The sequence below is a fragment of the Sciurus vulgaris genome, assembly GCF_902686455.1.
Source record: "Sciurus vulgaris genome assembly, chromosome: 2".
Lineage (NCBI taxonomy): Eukaryota > Metazoa > Chordata > Mammalia > Rodentia > Sciuridae > Sciurus > Sciurus vulgaris.
This window is the reverse complement of record NC_136462.1, coordinates 168,401,790-168,417,312: the sequence shown is the minus strand read 5'-3', so window position 1 is coordinate 168,417,312 and position 15,523 is coordinate 168,401,790. Positions and strand designations below refer to the sequence as shown.

The following is a 15,523-nucleotide window of genomic DNA, read 5'->3' as shown; positions in this document are numbered from 1 at the left end:
ATATAACATATAATAAAAGTAAAATTATATATGAAATATTAATTAGTGTTAGTTAATATTTGTAAACTTTAGATTATGAATTCCACCTATTTTAATGCACTTTGGTCAGTTTTGTTGAAATATTCATTGAACTGAAAACTGGGGACTCGGTGGGTAAAAATGATCATGTGCTTTTCTTCAATTTCAATTTTTAAATGTGAATTTTCTAGTGTTAAACCAGCCTTATATTCCTCAGCTACCTCATTTGGTTTTAATTCTTTTTAAGTAGCTTGGTATGTTCAGATTGCTTCTCTTTGTTAAGGATTCTTACCTTTGTGTTTGTGTGTAAAATTGTGGTTTTCCTTTCCCGTATTGCCTTTGTCGGTTTTGCTATGAGGGCTCCGTAAAATGAGTTGGGGGGTGGTTTTTCCCTCCTGGTCTCTCCTCTGAAAGAATTTGTGTGCTGGCAGTATTTTGTCCTTGAACTACTCTGAATTTTGGATGGCAGAGGTTTAGAAATTTGAGACATCCTAGAGGTTCACCTGTTTAGTCTCATGGTATTGTTGAGACAGGAAGAATTAAATGGGAGGCTCTTATCCATGGGACACTTTTCATCATACTCTCTCTCATTACTTTCACCCTTACAGAAACTTGACTTCTGAATTGAAGGTAATGGACATTTTATTATTTTAAAACTCATGGCTCAAAGCCTTTGCATTGAAGTCCACGCAAACCCATGTAAGAGAGACTTAGAAACATCACATTAACCCTGGTCTCTTAATTTTCTAGGTGCATCTGATTAAGAATGGAGAGAAGGGGGAGGTTCAAGGGAACAGGCATTGATGACTCATGGGAAGCACTAGGAGCTAGCGGGAGACCCTACAGACCCATCTCTGAGTAGCTGTGGTAGCAGCCCGCAGTTGAGAGGGTATTGCCCACTGTAATGATGGTAAATAATTTGCATCTTGGATATCAAAGAAGTGTTATGGTATTTTTTATGAACATTGGTAAAGATTCAGTAAATTTTTGAAAATTATTCTTAAAAACAGCAAAAATGAAAAGGTTGTAGACATAGTGACTGAGCCCCATTTATCTGGAACATTTTTTTAAAAATATTTTGTAGTTGTCAGTGGATATTTATTTATATGTGGTGCTGAGAATTGAACCCAGTACCTCACACATGCTAGACAAGTGCTGTACCACAGCCAAAACCCTAACCTTTATCTCAAACGTTTTTTCATTCACCAGACGCCTCTTGAGCACCCTCTAGTGTTATGCACTCCTGACGGCTGCTTTCTCCTGAGAATATCCTCTCATCAAGGGCAAGTGCGATTTCACCACATTTTGGATTTAGCACACTGATTCAGTTTATGTCAATGTTCAGTTCACTATTTAATCCATTTTTAGCACCTGTGCCTAATGGTGTAGTGAACCAAAGGAAATATGCTTCCCTTATCTGTAATGACTTCAACAAATATGCAAGCTCAAGGCCTGTGCAACTGTCCAGATGTGTTATGCTTTTTTCTTGATAAAATTCAGTTATTTATATTTTACATAAGGAATTGCTATGCCATGTTACATTGTATAGTGATGAATTAACTCAAAATACATTTTCTTTTAACTATAAAGTTTATGTTTCTTGCTCTGCTTTGATGAGCAGAAGAGAACTATTACTCCACCAGCGTTATTTGAAATTATGCTCTGCCCTAAGAACTTGTCCCTTGGCAGAGATGGGTGGTTATTAGGGAGAAGTTCACACCCACCCTGACAGCTCAGATAGCCATTAACCTTGACTGTTCTGTGTTTGACACATGGTGTTTGCCCTCAGTGGGCTCAACAAGACCCTCGCTGGTCCTTGGATAGGCTGTCAGCTGTGAGACGTTGACGTCCCATATATTTTTATTATGAGAATAGATAGCAGGGCTTGGAGTAGGTGATCTGGAAAGATCTCTTTTAGCTCTAAAATTATGACTTTAAGTTTCCAAACATCATGGAAACAAGTGAAAAAAAATCAATACACATTGAGGCAGCGTATCTTATGATATTGAAAGAGGAAAAAAATATTCAAAATATATTGCCCTCTTTTCCCAGATAGTCTATTTTACTTTAGATCATATTATTCTATATAAAATATTTGCTTTTAATTCTAGATTACTACAGATTATGTTTTTGAGGTTTGGCTTTGATGATACTTTTTGAAGAATCCGGAATTCAAAAGGAAATGTAGTTGGGTGCCACGGAGCATGCCTATAATCCTAGCTACTAAGTAGACTGAGGCAAGAGGTTAACAAATTGCAGGCCAGTCTTCACAACTTTACGAGATCTTGTCTCAAAATAAAATATTAAAAAGAGCTGGGGATGTAGTTTCATGATTAAGTGTCCCTGGGTTCAGTCCCTGTACAAAAAAAGTAAATGTAGCTGCTCTTGCTTTGCTGATAACACACCCACACACACAGACATACACACAACCTTATTGTGAGTTAAAAATGTAACCCTCACTAATGTGGCTCAATCTATCTAGTGGCAGATATGGTTTAAAAACCTTGCCTCAGCCTTCTGTGTGGTCTGCCTGTCCTTCAGAGAAGGAAGGATGTTTGGAAAAACCTGCCTGTGATTAAAAAATGAATAAATGAGATCACTTAAGCTTCACCTTTGATTGAATTCTTGCTAACAAAACTCTCAAAGCTCTTTTCCCATTCTGTCTAGCTGATTCACCTGACATGTTTTAAGTGCCCCTGCCCCCATGCAGGGACTGCCTAGGTTTTTAGCAAAGTCACTCAAACCTGATTTAATACATTTAAGGGTACTGATTTTATGTTTCTCAGGCTCAAATAATGTAGTTTTAAAGATTTATTTAAAGATAACTTTTATAACTGTTTTCAAACATGTTTTTGATTTTCCATGAACTACCTCCCATTTATACCTGTGTCTAAATGAGCTTGTTAAAGATGAAGAGAAACATAATTAAAATTTTTCTAAATCATATGCATTTTGTTATTCATAGAAAGAAAATTAATAACTGAAATTATTTAGGGTTCATGTAAAGTTATTTTTGTCCATTACAAAATTAGGTTATCAGGTTTTTTAAAAAAAAAATCACCAAATTTATCAGATTTTTAAAAAATCACTATTGACCAAGTGATAGTAATTGTTAATACTCATAGGAAGTCTGCTGTTTATAAATCAATATATTGGGTGATTTTACATGTCATTTTTTTTTTTTTTTTTTTTTTTTTGGTGTAGGAAATTGTACCCATGGCTTCATTTATGAGCTGTATTCCCAGTCCTGTATGTCATTTTATTAATCTTTTCAATAATTTTGAGTTAACCATTACTAATAAATAATAAGTGTTTCATAAATAATTCAGGATACAGAAATAAGTGCTTTTCTCACTTTAAAAAACTCAAATACTCTCAAAGTACATTGTTCATTACATGGTAGCCACTAAGCACAAGTGTCTACTGAGCACTTGAAATAAGTCTGGTCCAAATTGAAATATGCTAGAAATATAAAATATCCTATTGGAAACATTTGGTTAAAATAACAGGAATGTCAATTTTTTGTATTGATCACATGTTGAAATGCTAATATGTTATATTTGATTAAAATATTGTCAATTTCACCTGCTTCTGTTTATCAGTTACATCTGGGAAATTTAAAATTACTCTTGTGGCTCGCATTATGGTTTCTGTTGGACAGTGCTGCTCAAAAAGCATCTGTACACATTTTTTTTTTTTTTTTGTACTAGAGATTGAACCCAGTGACTCATACATGCTATGCAGGCACTCTGCTACTATGACATCCCCAGCCTGTGCACACAAAATTTCAACAGGCAGATAGTTGTAGGTACAAGGCTTCTGAATGATGTCATCCATCTCACTCCTTCCTTCCTCTGTGTCAGCTCACTTTATCTTGTTTTTCAGGTTGGGGCCTAGTTTAACTTAAGAATTGGGTGGGTTCATTTAACTCTAAATTATTTGGCCATATTTCTGCTATTATAACTGCTGTTGTTAGTATTATTGATCTTAATGAACATTAGAGGGAGCTTTTGTTCCCTTTAACTCTTATGTACCCACTACATGCACACACGCACATTCCCCTTTCTTCTAATGTTGTAAACATAATAATTTTAGGTCAAGATTCAGTATTTGCTATTAATGACTATAAATGCTAGTTATAACTGAACTGTGTGTTAAGTATTCTTTTTATTTTTTGCAGAGCTCTTGTTTATTCTTGGATCAATAATCACCTTGTTATTACTCATTTACTTAGCTTTCCATGTACCTTTCCTAAGGAATTCCACCTCATGTTCTCCCCTAGTTGCCTAAAATTCATCAGTATCCATGTAGACCTTATAGGATATGCCACTCCTGGAACCTTGCAACCTCCTGTCCCAGTGGTTCTGCCTGTCTCCACAGCTCTCATGCAGGGATCTCCTTTCAGGATCCTAGGCTTTCCTTAGCCCTTCTCCTACCTTGGCCCTCCTATTTCCTGCATCTTTCTCTTTCTCGGTTAATTTCCTCATTTTGGTGAGGCACATCTTTGGTAGCTTCCTGGGAAAGGATGCATGGGACATAATAACATTTTTTAAAGACCTTGCATGTCTAAAAACTTTTTTCTTCTCTTACATTTAATGCAGTTGGAGGTTGGAAACAATTTTCTTACAATCTTGAAGATATTTCTTCATGAGCTTTTAAATTTCCAGAGTTGCTTTGGACAATTTGTTTTTTCTTTTTCTTTTAATTTTATTTTAAAAATATTATTACTAGTCGTAGTAGTTGTACCAGGGATTGACCCAGAGGGGCCTATCCACTGAGGCCCATCCCCAGCCCTTTTTAACTTTTTTTTTTAATTAAAATATTTTTTATTTTTACAGACACATTTTGATTTATTGTACACAAATGGGGTACAACTTTTCATTTCTATAGTTGTAAACAGTGTAGATTCACATCATTCATGTAATCATACATATATACAGGGTAATACTGTCTATTTCATTCTACTGTTTTTCCATCCCCCACCCACTCCTTTTTCCTTTTTGCTCTTCACCATCCAAAGTTCCTTCATTCTTTTCTTCCCCCCATCACTCCCTCGTTATATATTGTCATGAACTTATCAGAGAAAACATTCGGCCTTTGGTTTTTTGGGCTTGGCCTATTTCAACTTAGCATGATATTTTCCAACTTCATCCATTTACCAGCAAATGCCATGATTTTATTCTTCTTTATGGCTGAGTAATATTCCATGCTTTGGGCAATTTGGAGCCAATTCTAACACCTGATCCATTGTATTCTCTACTTCCTGTCCCCACCCACTATTCATATTTGTAAGATTGTTTTGTCTCTAGTGCCTAAAATTTCACTGATATATGCCCAAATGTGGATCTATTTTCATCCTGATTTTTATGTGCCAGTCCTCTTATATTGGTCATTTAATTTATTCCCTTATTTTTTTTTTATTTATCTTTTTCAATCTTTTTCAGTTTTGTTGAAGTTTGAGAGATTTACTCAACTTGAACTTCCAACTCTTCAAGTAAGTTTTTTTTTCAGCTATCATTGTTTTGTCATTTTTCAAAAGTCTCCTTTTTTAAAAAGTTATTTTTGGCTTCATTTATGCATTATTTTTTAATCTTCCTAACAAAAGCTTAAAGAAAATGTTTCTTCTTTCACAGTCTCCATTTTAGCAAGTAATTTTTTCTGCTTGTTTGGTGTTCTTATGACAGTATCTTGCCTTAAATGATAGGTGATTCCTGGTTGTTTATTTGTATTCGAGAATGGGACATGAAAACGATGACTAGAATTTCTGTATATGGACTTCACTCTAGAGCCATCTGTCTAGGCTGTTTCATTGGGGAACCCCTGTTGTCAGTATTTTTAGATCCTGCCTTTTAGTTCAGTCTCATTCCTGAATGAGGAGGTTTCAGTCTTCCATCTGGAGCATCTAGGCAGGTTAGAGGGGCGCATGGGCTGGGAAAAGTCTCCCTTTGTAAAATATTTCCTAATACTCTTCTTTTAGTTGGGTAGCCCTACCTTATACCATGTCTGTTGTTTTCCAGTCCAGAGATCCTCTGACTGAACACAGTAAATGAGTGTACTTACCTTTTTATTATCAAATAAAATGATTGTATAGATATATCACATTTTGTTTATCTATTCATCATTGATTTAAATTTGGTTTATTTTTACTTTCTGGTTATTATGAATAATGCTGCTGTGAACATTCCTATGTAAGTTTTTGTTTGGACATAATATTTTTATTTTTCTTGGGTATATACCTAGGAATGGTCATATGTCAACTCTTACTTTTTAAAGAACTGCCAAAATATTGTCAAAATTGGCTGCAACATTTTTACGTTCAAAATTCATTCTGTCCTTGTCAATACCTATTACTGTTTTTGTTTTGATTTTAACCATCCTGGTAGGTATAAGATGATATTTCATTGTGGTTTCCATTTGCATTTCCTTGATGGCTAATGATGGTAAGCATCTTTTCATGTACTTACCTGCCATTTTTATATTTTCTTTGAAGAAAAGTCTATTCAAGTCTTTTCCCCATTTTAAATTCGGTTTTGTCCTCTTATTGAGTTGTAAGCCTTCTTTATATATTTTGGACATGAGTGTCTTATTAAATGTATGATTTGCAGATTTTATTTTTTCATTCTGGGTTATCTTTTTTTACTTTTCTTGATGTATGAAAATTAAAAATTTTAATGAAATACAGTTTACTATTTTTTTCTTTTTTCATATGTTCTTTGGTATCATATCCAAGAAACTTGTCTAATGCAAGGTCACAATGTAAACCTATGGTTTTGTTGTTTAGTTTTAGCTTTTGTTTTTTTAGGTTTCTATTTTGAGTTAATTATTGTACGTAGTGTGATACAGGGACCAGCTTTATTATTTTGCATGTGAATATCCAGTTGTCCTAGTGCGATTTGTTGAAAGGACTACTTCCCCCCATCGAATTGTGTACATAATCTTATTGAAAATGGGTTGGCAGATGCCATTTTTGGAGTCTTGATTTTTATTCCATTGATCTGTATGTCTATTCTTATGCTAGTACCACATTGTTTTGATTGTTTTCACTTTGTGTTAGGTTTTTAAATGGAAAAAGTCTGAGTCTTCCAACCGTTTTCTTTTTTGATACTAGTTTGGCTTCTCCAGATCCCTTGTATTTTCATATACATTTTAGGATAAGTTTATTAATTTCAATAAAGAAGTCAGCTGGGATTGTGATATGATTGTGTTGAATATGTAAATCATTTTGGTTAAGTATTGTTGCCTTAACAGTATTAAGTTGTTCTAATCCATGAACATGGGCTGTAGTCCCATTTACTTAAGTCTTTAATTTCAGTAATTTTTTTAGATATTTTTTTTCTTTTTTAGTACTGGAGATTGAACCTGGCCTTGAATTTATGATTCTCCTGCCTCAGCTTCTTGAATAGCTGGGATTTACAGGTATGTGCCACTCTGCTCAGCTTCAGTAATGTTTTATGGCTTTTGGTTTGCAAATATTGTTCCTGTTTTGCTATATTCATTCCTAAGTGTTCTTTTTCATGCTATTGTAAATGGAATTGTTTTCTTAATTTCATTTTAGGATTGTTCCTTGCTGGTATATAGAATTACCAGTGAATTTAAAAATATTGATCCTATATCCTACCACCTTCCTGAGTTTATTAATTCTAATAGTTTTTTTTTGTAGTTCATTAGTTTTCTATATATAAGAACATATCATTTGAGAATAAAATAGGTTTATCTCTTTCTTCCTTACTTGGATGCCCTTTATTTCTCTTTCTTGCCTAATTTTCCTGGCCAGAATCTCTAATACAGTGTTGGATAAAAATGGCAAGAGCACAGACATCCTTGTCTTTTCCTCATCTTAAGGGGAGAAAACATTTAGTCATTTATCATTAAGTATGATTTTAGCTATGGGTTTTCCATAGATGTCCTTATTCAAGATGAGGAATGTCCTTCTATTCCTATCGTGTGTATGTATTTTAATGAAAAAAGTGTTTTGGAGTCAATTACAGCGGTACATGCCTGTAATCCCACAACTCTGGAGACCAAAACAGAAGGATTGCAAGTTCAAGGTCAGCTTGGGAAACGTAGTGAGACCCCATCTCAAAACAAAAAGTAAAAAGGATTTGGGATGTATTCAATAATAGAGTACCCTTGGGTTTAATGCCCAGTACCTAAAAAAATAAAAAATAGGGTTTGGGGTTTTGTTGTTTATAATTATTTTGTGTTTGAGATGGTCATGTGCATTTCCCCCCTTTATTCCAGAAATATATATTATATTAATTTGCAGGTATCAAAACATCCAGGTATACAATTTGTTCCTAGTGTATAATCTTTTTTATGTTGCTAGACTTGGCTTGTTCATATTTGTTGAGGATTTTGTATCTTCATAAGGGATATTGATGAAGTTTTCTTACATCTTTATCTGGTGTGGTATCAGTACAAGACTAAACTCAGAATGATTTGAGAAGTTTTCCTCATGCTTCTATTAAGAGAGTTTCTGAAGGATTGAATTATTTCTTTAACTGTTCAGTAGATTAGGGATGCTATCTAGGCTTGTGCTTTTCTTTGCAGGTAGTGTTTAAGTTACTAATTCAATATAGTATTTTTGTTAAGGACATTTATAAGAGAACATTAATTTCACAAACACCTAAAATGTTTTATTTATTCAGCCAGTTTTTCTTATAAGATGTCCAAATTAAAAGAAAGTTTATGTAATTATGGCTTTCTTTTCTCTTAAAGGTCCTATAATTTCTTTTCTCTTAAAGGTCCTGTGGAAAATCTGTAAAGCCATGGCATCTAAGAAATTTGCTGTTAAAGTAAGTAATGCTTAATAGCCTTCTTTAAAATAATCAACTTGCTAATATGAGTATGTTCTAGGTTAATTTAAAATTGAATGTTATTTCTTCTCTTTACATTTGGGACTCAGAACTTTAAGTAGGCACATTAATATTTAAATTTTAACAATGAGATAGGAGAAAATGAATAGTTCATATTGTTACAAGGAGTTCTTTGCTTAAAGTCTTTTATCTAAGGTGCTGTTTTGGTCATAACTTCATCCTTAATGTTAAAAAATTATCCTTCATATTTCACGTCCATAGCATGATTTCTGACTGTGACAAAACAGATAAAAGGACAGAATAAGAGAAGCCGGCAATGAACCCTTTTTCTGGGTCCAAGAGAATTCTCTTGTCTGTTTGCCAAGAGAGTTCTCTTGTTTTGGTGTCCTCTTTCATTTTCTTTTCCTTTTTTTTTTTTGTAATTCATTTTTATTGTAAACAAATGGGATACATCTTGTTTCTCTGTTTGTACATGAAGTAGAGGCATACCATTTTTGAAATCATACATTTACCTAGGGAAATAGTTTTTGATTCTTTCTGTTATTTTTTTTCTTCCCCCCCACCCCTCCCACCCCTCGTATCCCTCTATACAGTCCCTCCTTCCTCCATTCTTGCCCCCTCCTCTCACCCCCCATTGTGTGTCATCATCTGCTTATCAGCGAGATCATTTGTCCTTTAGTTTTTTGAGATTGGCTTATCTCACTTAGCATGATATTCTCCAATTTCATTCATTTGCCTGCAAATGCCATAATTTTATTATTTTTTATGGCTGAGTAATATTCCTGTGTGTGTGTGTGTGTGTGTGTGTGTGTGTGTGTGTGTGTGTGTGAAGGTTTGGACCTACTTTTTCTTCTATAAGTTGCAGGGTCTCTGGTCTGATTCCGAGATCCTTGATCCATTTCGAGTTGAGTTTTGTGCAGGGTGAGAGATAGGGGTTTAGTTTCATTCTGTTGCATATGGATTTCCAGTTTTCCCAGCACCATTTGTTGAAGAGGCTATCTTTTCTCCATTGCATATTTTTGGCACCTTTGTCTACTATGACAAAATTGTATTTATTTGGGTTTGTGTCCATGTCCTCTATTCTGTACCATTGATCTACCTGTTTTTTTTGGTACCAATACCATGCCATTTTTGTTACTATTGCTTTGTAGTATAGTTGAAGTTCTGTTATTGCAATCCCCCTGCTTCATTTTTCCTGTTAAGGATTGCTTTAGCTATTCTGGGTTTGTTATTCTTCCAGATGAGTTTTATGATTGCTTGCTCTATTTCCGTGAGTTACATCATTGGAATATTAATTGGAATTGCATTGAATCTGTATAGCACTTTTGTAGTATGGCCATTTGACAATATTAATTCTGTTTATCCAAGAACATGGGAGATCTTTCCATCTTCTAAGGTTTTCTTTAATTTCTTTCTTTAGTGTTCTGTAGTTCTCATTGTAGAGGTCTTTCACCTCTTTTGTTAGATTGAATCCCAAGTATTTTATTTTTTTTCGAGGCTATTGTGAATGGGGTAGTTTTCCTAAATTCTCTTTCTGAGGATTCATCACTTATGTATAAAAATACATTAGATTTATGAGCATTGATCTTATATCCTGCTACTTTACTAAATTCACTTATGAGTTCTAATAGTTTTCTGGTGAAATTTCCCGGTTCCTCTAAATATATAATCATGTCATCAGCAAATAGGGATAGTTTGAGTTCTTCTTTTCCTATTTGTATCCCTTTAATTTCCTTGGTCTGTCTAATTGCTCTGGCTAGAGTTTCGAGGACAGTGTTGAATAGAAATGGTGAAAGAGGACATCCCTGCCTTGTTCCAGTTTTTAGGGGGAATGTTTTCAGTTTTTCACCATTTAGAATGATACTGGCCATGGGCTTAGCGTAGATGGCCTTTACAATGTTAAGGAGTGTTCCCACTATCCCTATTTTTTCTAGTGTTTTGAGCATGAAGGGATGCTGTATTTTATCAAATGCTTTTTCTGCATCTATCGAAATAATCATGTGATTCTTGACTTTCAGTCTGTTGATATGGTAAATTACGTTTACTGATTTCTGGATGTTGAACCAACCTTGCATCCCTGGGATAAAGCCCACTTGATCGTGGGCACTATATTTTTAATATATTTTTGTATGCGATTTGCTAGGATTTTGTTGAGAGTTTTTGCATCAATGTTCATTGAGGATATTGGTCTGAAATTTTCTTTCCTTGATGTGTCTGTCTGATTTAGGTATCAGGGTGATATTGGCTTCATAGAATGAGTTTGGGAGAGTTCCCTCCTCTTCTATTTCATGAAATACTTTGAGAAGTATTGGAATGAGCTCTTCTTTAAAGGTTTTGTAGAACTTGGCTGAGAACCCATCTGGTCCCGGACTTTTCTAGTTGGTAGGCTTTTGATGACTTCTTCTATTTCATTATTTGAAATTGATTTATTTAAATTGTGTATGTCCTCCTGGTTCAGTTTCGGTGATTCATATGTCTCTAGAAACCTGTTGATGTCTTTGAGATTTTCTATTTTGTTGGAGTATAGATTTTCAAAATAGCTTCTAATTATGTTTTGTATTTCACTCATGTCTGTTGTGATATTTTCTTGTTCATTCTGAATTTTAGTAATTTGGGTTTTTTCTCTCTTTCTCTTTGTTAGTGTGGCTAAGGGTTTATCTGTTTTGTTTATTTTTTCAAAAAACCAACTATTTCGTCAGTTTTTTTGATTGTTTCTTTTGTTTCAATTTTATTGATTTCAGCTCTGATTTTAACTATTTCCTGTCTTCTACTACTTTTGGTGTTGCTCTGTTCTTTTTCTAGGGCTTTCAGCTGCAGTGTTAGGTCATTTATTTGTTGATTTTTTTCTTCTTTTATTGAATGCACTCCATGAAATAAATTTTCCTGTAAGTATTGCTTTCATAGTGTCCCACAGATTTTGATATGATGTTTCTTTGTTCTCATTTACCTGTAAGCATTTTTTAATTTCCTTCCTGATGTCTTCTCTTATCCATTCGTCATACAATAGCGTATTATTTAATCTCCAGGTGTTGGAGTAGTTTCTGTTTTTTACTGTGCATTTATTTCTAATTTCAATCCATTATGATCTGATAGAATACAAGGTAGTATCTCTATCTTCTTATACTTGCTAACATTAGCTTTATGGCATAAAATATGGTCTATTTTAGAGAAGGATCCATGTGCTGCTGAGAAGAAAGTGTATTTGCTCTTTGTTGGATGGTATATTCTATAAATGTCCGTTAAGTCTAAATTATTGATTGTGTTATTGGGATCTGTGGTTTCTTTGTTCAGTTTTTGTTTGGAGGATCTGTCCAGTGGTGAGAGAGGTGTGGTAAAATCACCTAGTATTGTTGTGTTGTAGTCTATTTGGTTTCTGAAATTGAGAAGGATTTGTTTGACATACATGGATGAGCCACTGTTTGGGGCATAGATGTTTATGATTGTTATATCTTGCTGATTTATGCTTCCCTTAAGCAGTATGAAATGTCCTTTTTTATCCTTTCTAACTTTCGCTTGAAGTCCACATTATCTGATATGAGAATGTATACTTCGGCTTTTTTGCCATGTCCATGTGCATGGTATGTTTTTTCCCATCCTTTCACCTTTAGTCTATGGATATCTCTTTCTATGAGATGAGTCTCTTGCAGGCAGCAAATTGTTGGATTTTTCTTTTTTATCCAATCTGCCAGTCTATGTCTTTTGATTGATGAGTTCAGGCCATTAACATTCACGGTTATTATTGTGATATGATTTGTATTCCCGGTCATTTGACCCATTTTTTTTTTTTTTTTTTTTTTTTTTTTTGACACGACTTGGTTTCTCCTTTATTTGACAATTCCTTTAGGATAATTCCTCCCTTTGCTGATTTGCTTCTTTGATTTGTTTTTCATCTCTTCCTCATGGAATATTTTGCTGAGAATGTTCTGTAATTCTGGCTTTCTTTTTGTAAATTCTTTTAGTTTTGTTTATCATGGAAGGATTTTATTTCGTTGTCAAATTTGAAGGTAAGTTTTGCTGGGTGTAAGATTTTTGGTTGGCTTCCATTTTTTTTTCAGGGCTTGGTAAATGTTGTTCCAGGCCCTTCTAGCTTTTAGGGTCTGGATTGAAAAATCTGCTGATATCCGTATTGGTTTCCCCCTGAATGTAATTTGATTCTTTTCTCTCACAGTCTTTAAAATTCTGTCTTTTATTTGTATGTTAGGTATTTTCATTATAATGTGCCTTGGTGTGGGTCTGTTGTAATTTTGTGTATTTGGAGTCCTATAAGCCTCTTGTGCTTGATTTTCCATTTCATTCTTCAGATTTGGGAAATTTTCTGATATTATTTCATTGAATAGATTATTCATTCCTTTGGTTTGTTTCTCTAAGCCTTCCTCAATCTCAATAATTCTTAAATTTGGCCTTTTCATGATATCCCATAATTCTTGTAGATTCTGTTCACGATTTTTTACCATCTTCTCTGTTTGGTCAGCTTTGTTTTCAAGATGAAATATTTTGTCTTCAATATCTGAGGTTCTGTCCTCCAGGTGTTTTATCCTATTGGTTATGCTTTCTATGGAGTTTTAAATTTAGTTTATTGTTTCCTTCATTTCAAGAATTTCTGTTTGTTTGTTTTTTTTTTTCAATATCTCTAACTCTTTATTGAAATGATCTTTTGCTTCCTGTATTTGCTCTTTTAACTTTCGATTGGTATGATCATTCAATGCAGATTTGCTCTTTTATCTCCTTGTTTGCTTCCCTGATCATTTTAACTATGTACATTCTGAACTCCTTTTCTGTCATTTCTTCTGCCATGCTGTCATTGGGTTTTATTGCTATACCATCTAGGTTTGTTTGAGACATTTTCTTCCCTTGTTTTCTCATATTGCTCCGATATCTACCCCTCTAGTAGTGAAACTCTGGGATATTGCAGATTTCCTCTATGGACTAATATTTTCTCTGTAGATTTCCAGTAATTCACCTCTTAGCCTTCAGTAGCCTGAAGTGTTGGAGGAACTTGATAATGTGGTGCTCCACTAGGAAGCTGCCCCTTAGGGGTGGTGGCCTTCAGGTGGGGTATATTCCCTGTCAGTGGGTATAGGCGCATCCACTTGTTGACTGATGGTCAGTCAAAGGGGGACTAGACTACAGACTGGGGCACGTCTGATCTGGGCCTGTGTCTCTGGTTCTGCCCTGGTGGGACAGCCTTGCCCAGCAGGGAAGACTCACCTGGTGGGGAAGTTTTGCTGGGCAGCTCTCCTCTGAGAAGTTCCCTTCGGTCCAGAACTACCACCTGGACTGGGAAGCCCTCCTCTGCGATGTTCCCAGAGGTCCTGACCTACCGCCTGGGCTGGGGAGCCTGGCCCTGAGAGGAGATTCCCTTGCTGTGTGGCCTTCCTCTGCTATGTTCCCCGGACACCAGAGCTACCACCTGGGCCTCGGACCCTCACTTTGCGTCAAAGCCTCTCGCTGTGCGGCCCTCCTCTGCAATGCTTCTGGTTGACTGGGTACTGGGCTCCAGCAGGGAAGTCTCACTGGGCCACTCTACTCCATGAAGTTCCCTGTGTTTCGGGACTACTGCCCCATCTGGGGAGCCTGATCAATGGGAGAGATTCACCCGGTAGCTCTTTAAAAAAAATCCTTTTTCTGTCCCCTGGTGGCTGGAACTGAGACTTCTCATGTGTGGAGGGATGGGAAGAATATGTGGGGGGAAGAAGAGGGGAAGAATTGATAAATTGTCAGTGTATGCTCTTGATGATACTTCTATATATACTGACTGTTCTTTAAGTCATTTTCTGCATGCTAATGTTATCTTAAGTACCAGTTAAACACCTCAAATATGAATTATAGTTGTTAGTTTACCAAATAATATACTTTTTAATATTTTAATTTTATCTAATTTTTAACCAACTCAGTGTTTATTCAGATTTACTAACATTTATAAATCACATGTCCTATGGTATTTATTTCTTCAAGGGTGAATAAATAATGAACTTTCATTGTTTATCTAAAAACATTCTGATCTTACTCTAGAAAGATATCAAGTTGGTTTTGGAATTCTACGATGAGCATTTATTTTTCCTCAACATTTAAGATTTTTTTCCATCATCTTCTGACATCTGTTATTGCTACTGGGAAATGTTTACGTTATCTACAGGTGTTTCAAAACTACCTGAAACCTAGAGGCTTAAAACACGAGCCATTTTGCTGTCTGTTATGATTGTGCAGGTTGCCTGGCCCCAAGTAGGTGGTTTCTTCTTTTGATGTTGGTTGGGGTTGCAATTATCTAAAGACTTGATTAGGTGGAACATCAAAGATGTCATGCTCACATGACTGGCAGTTGGTGCTGGCTGTGGTTGGAATCTTACCTGGGTCTGTAAATTCTTCTCATCCATGTGGCTACCCTGTGTGGTTTGGGCTTCTGTCATGGTGATTTGAGTCTTGTCCTGACAAATGAGTTGCAAGAACAAAGAAGTGTAATTTGCTCATCTGAGTTGCTAATTGTACTGTGTACATTTTCTGTGTATTTACTTATATTTTTGTCCACTTGTTCAATCAGTTGAGAGGGGTATATGAAAATCTCCAGTTATGATTTTAAATTTATGTATTTCTCCTTTTAGCTTTATTGGTTTTGAGGCTATGTTAATAGAATGGACAAATTTATAATTACCGTATCTAATGAATTACTTATTTAATTATTATGTTTTATG

At 35.1% G+C, this 15,523-nt stretch overlaps 1 protein-coding gene across 4 annotated transcripts in view; it reads left to right on the top strand.

Moving 5' to 3' along the window:
- Positions 1 to 8,760: 8,760 nt before the first annotated feature.
- Positions 8,761 to 15,523, top strand: part of SLX4IP (SLX4 interacting protein) — a 171,002-nt gene continuing 164,239 nt past the window's right edge. For 3 of the 4 annotated variants that reach the window (XM_079126861.1, XM_079126857.1, XM_079126862.1), the window contains exon 1: positions 8,761 to 8,813. In XM_079126861.1, the coding sequence (XP_078982987.1) occupies positions 8,787 to 8,813 (27 nt within the window). In that variant the 5' untranslated portion in view covers positions 8,761 to 8,786. The remainder of the gene's footprint in view (positions 8,814 to 15,523) is intronic. The other variant, XM_079126860.1, reaches the window with a different exon arrangement.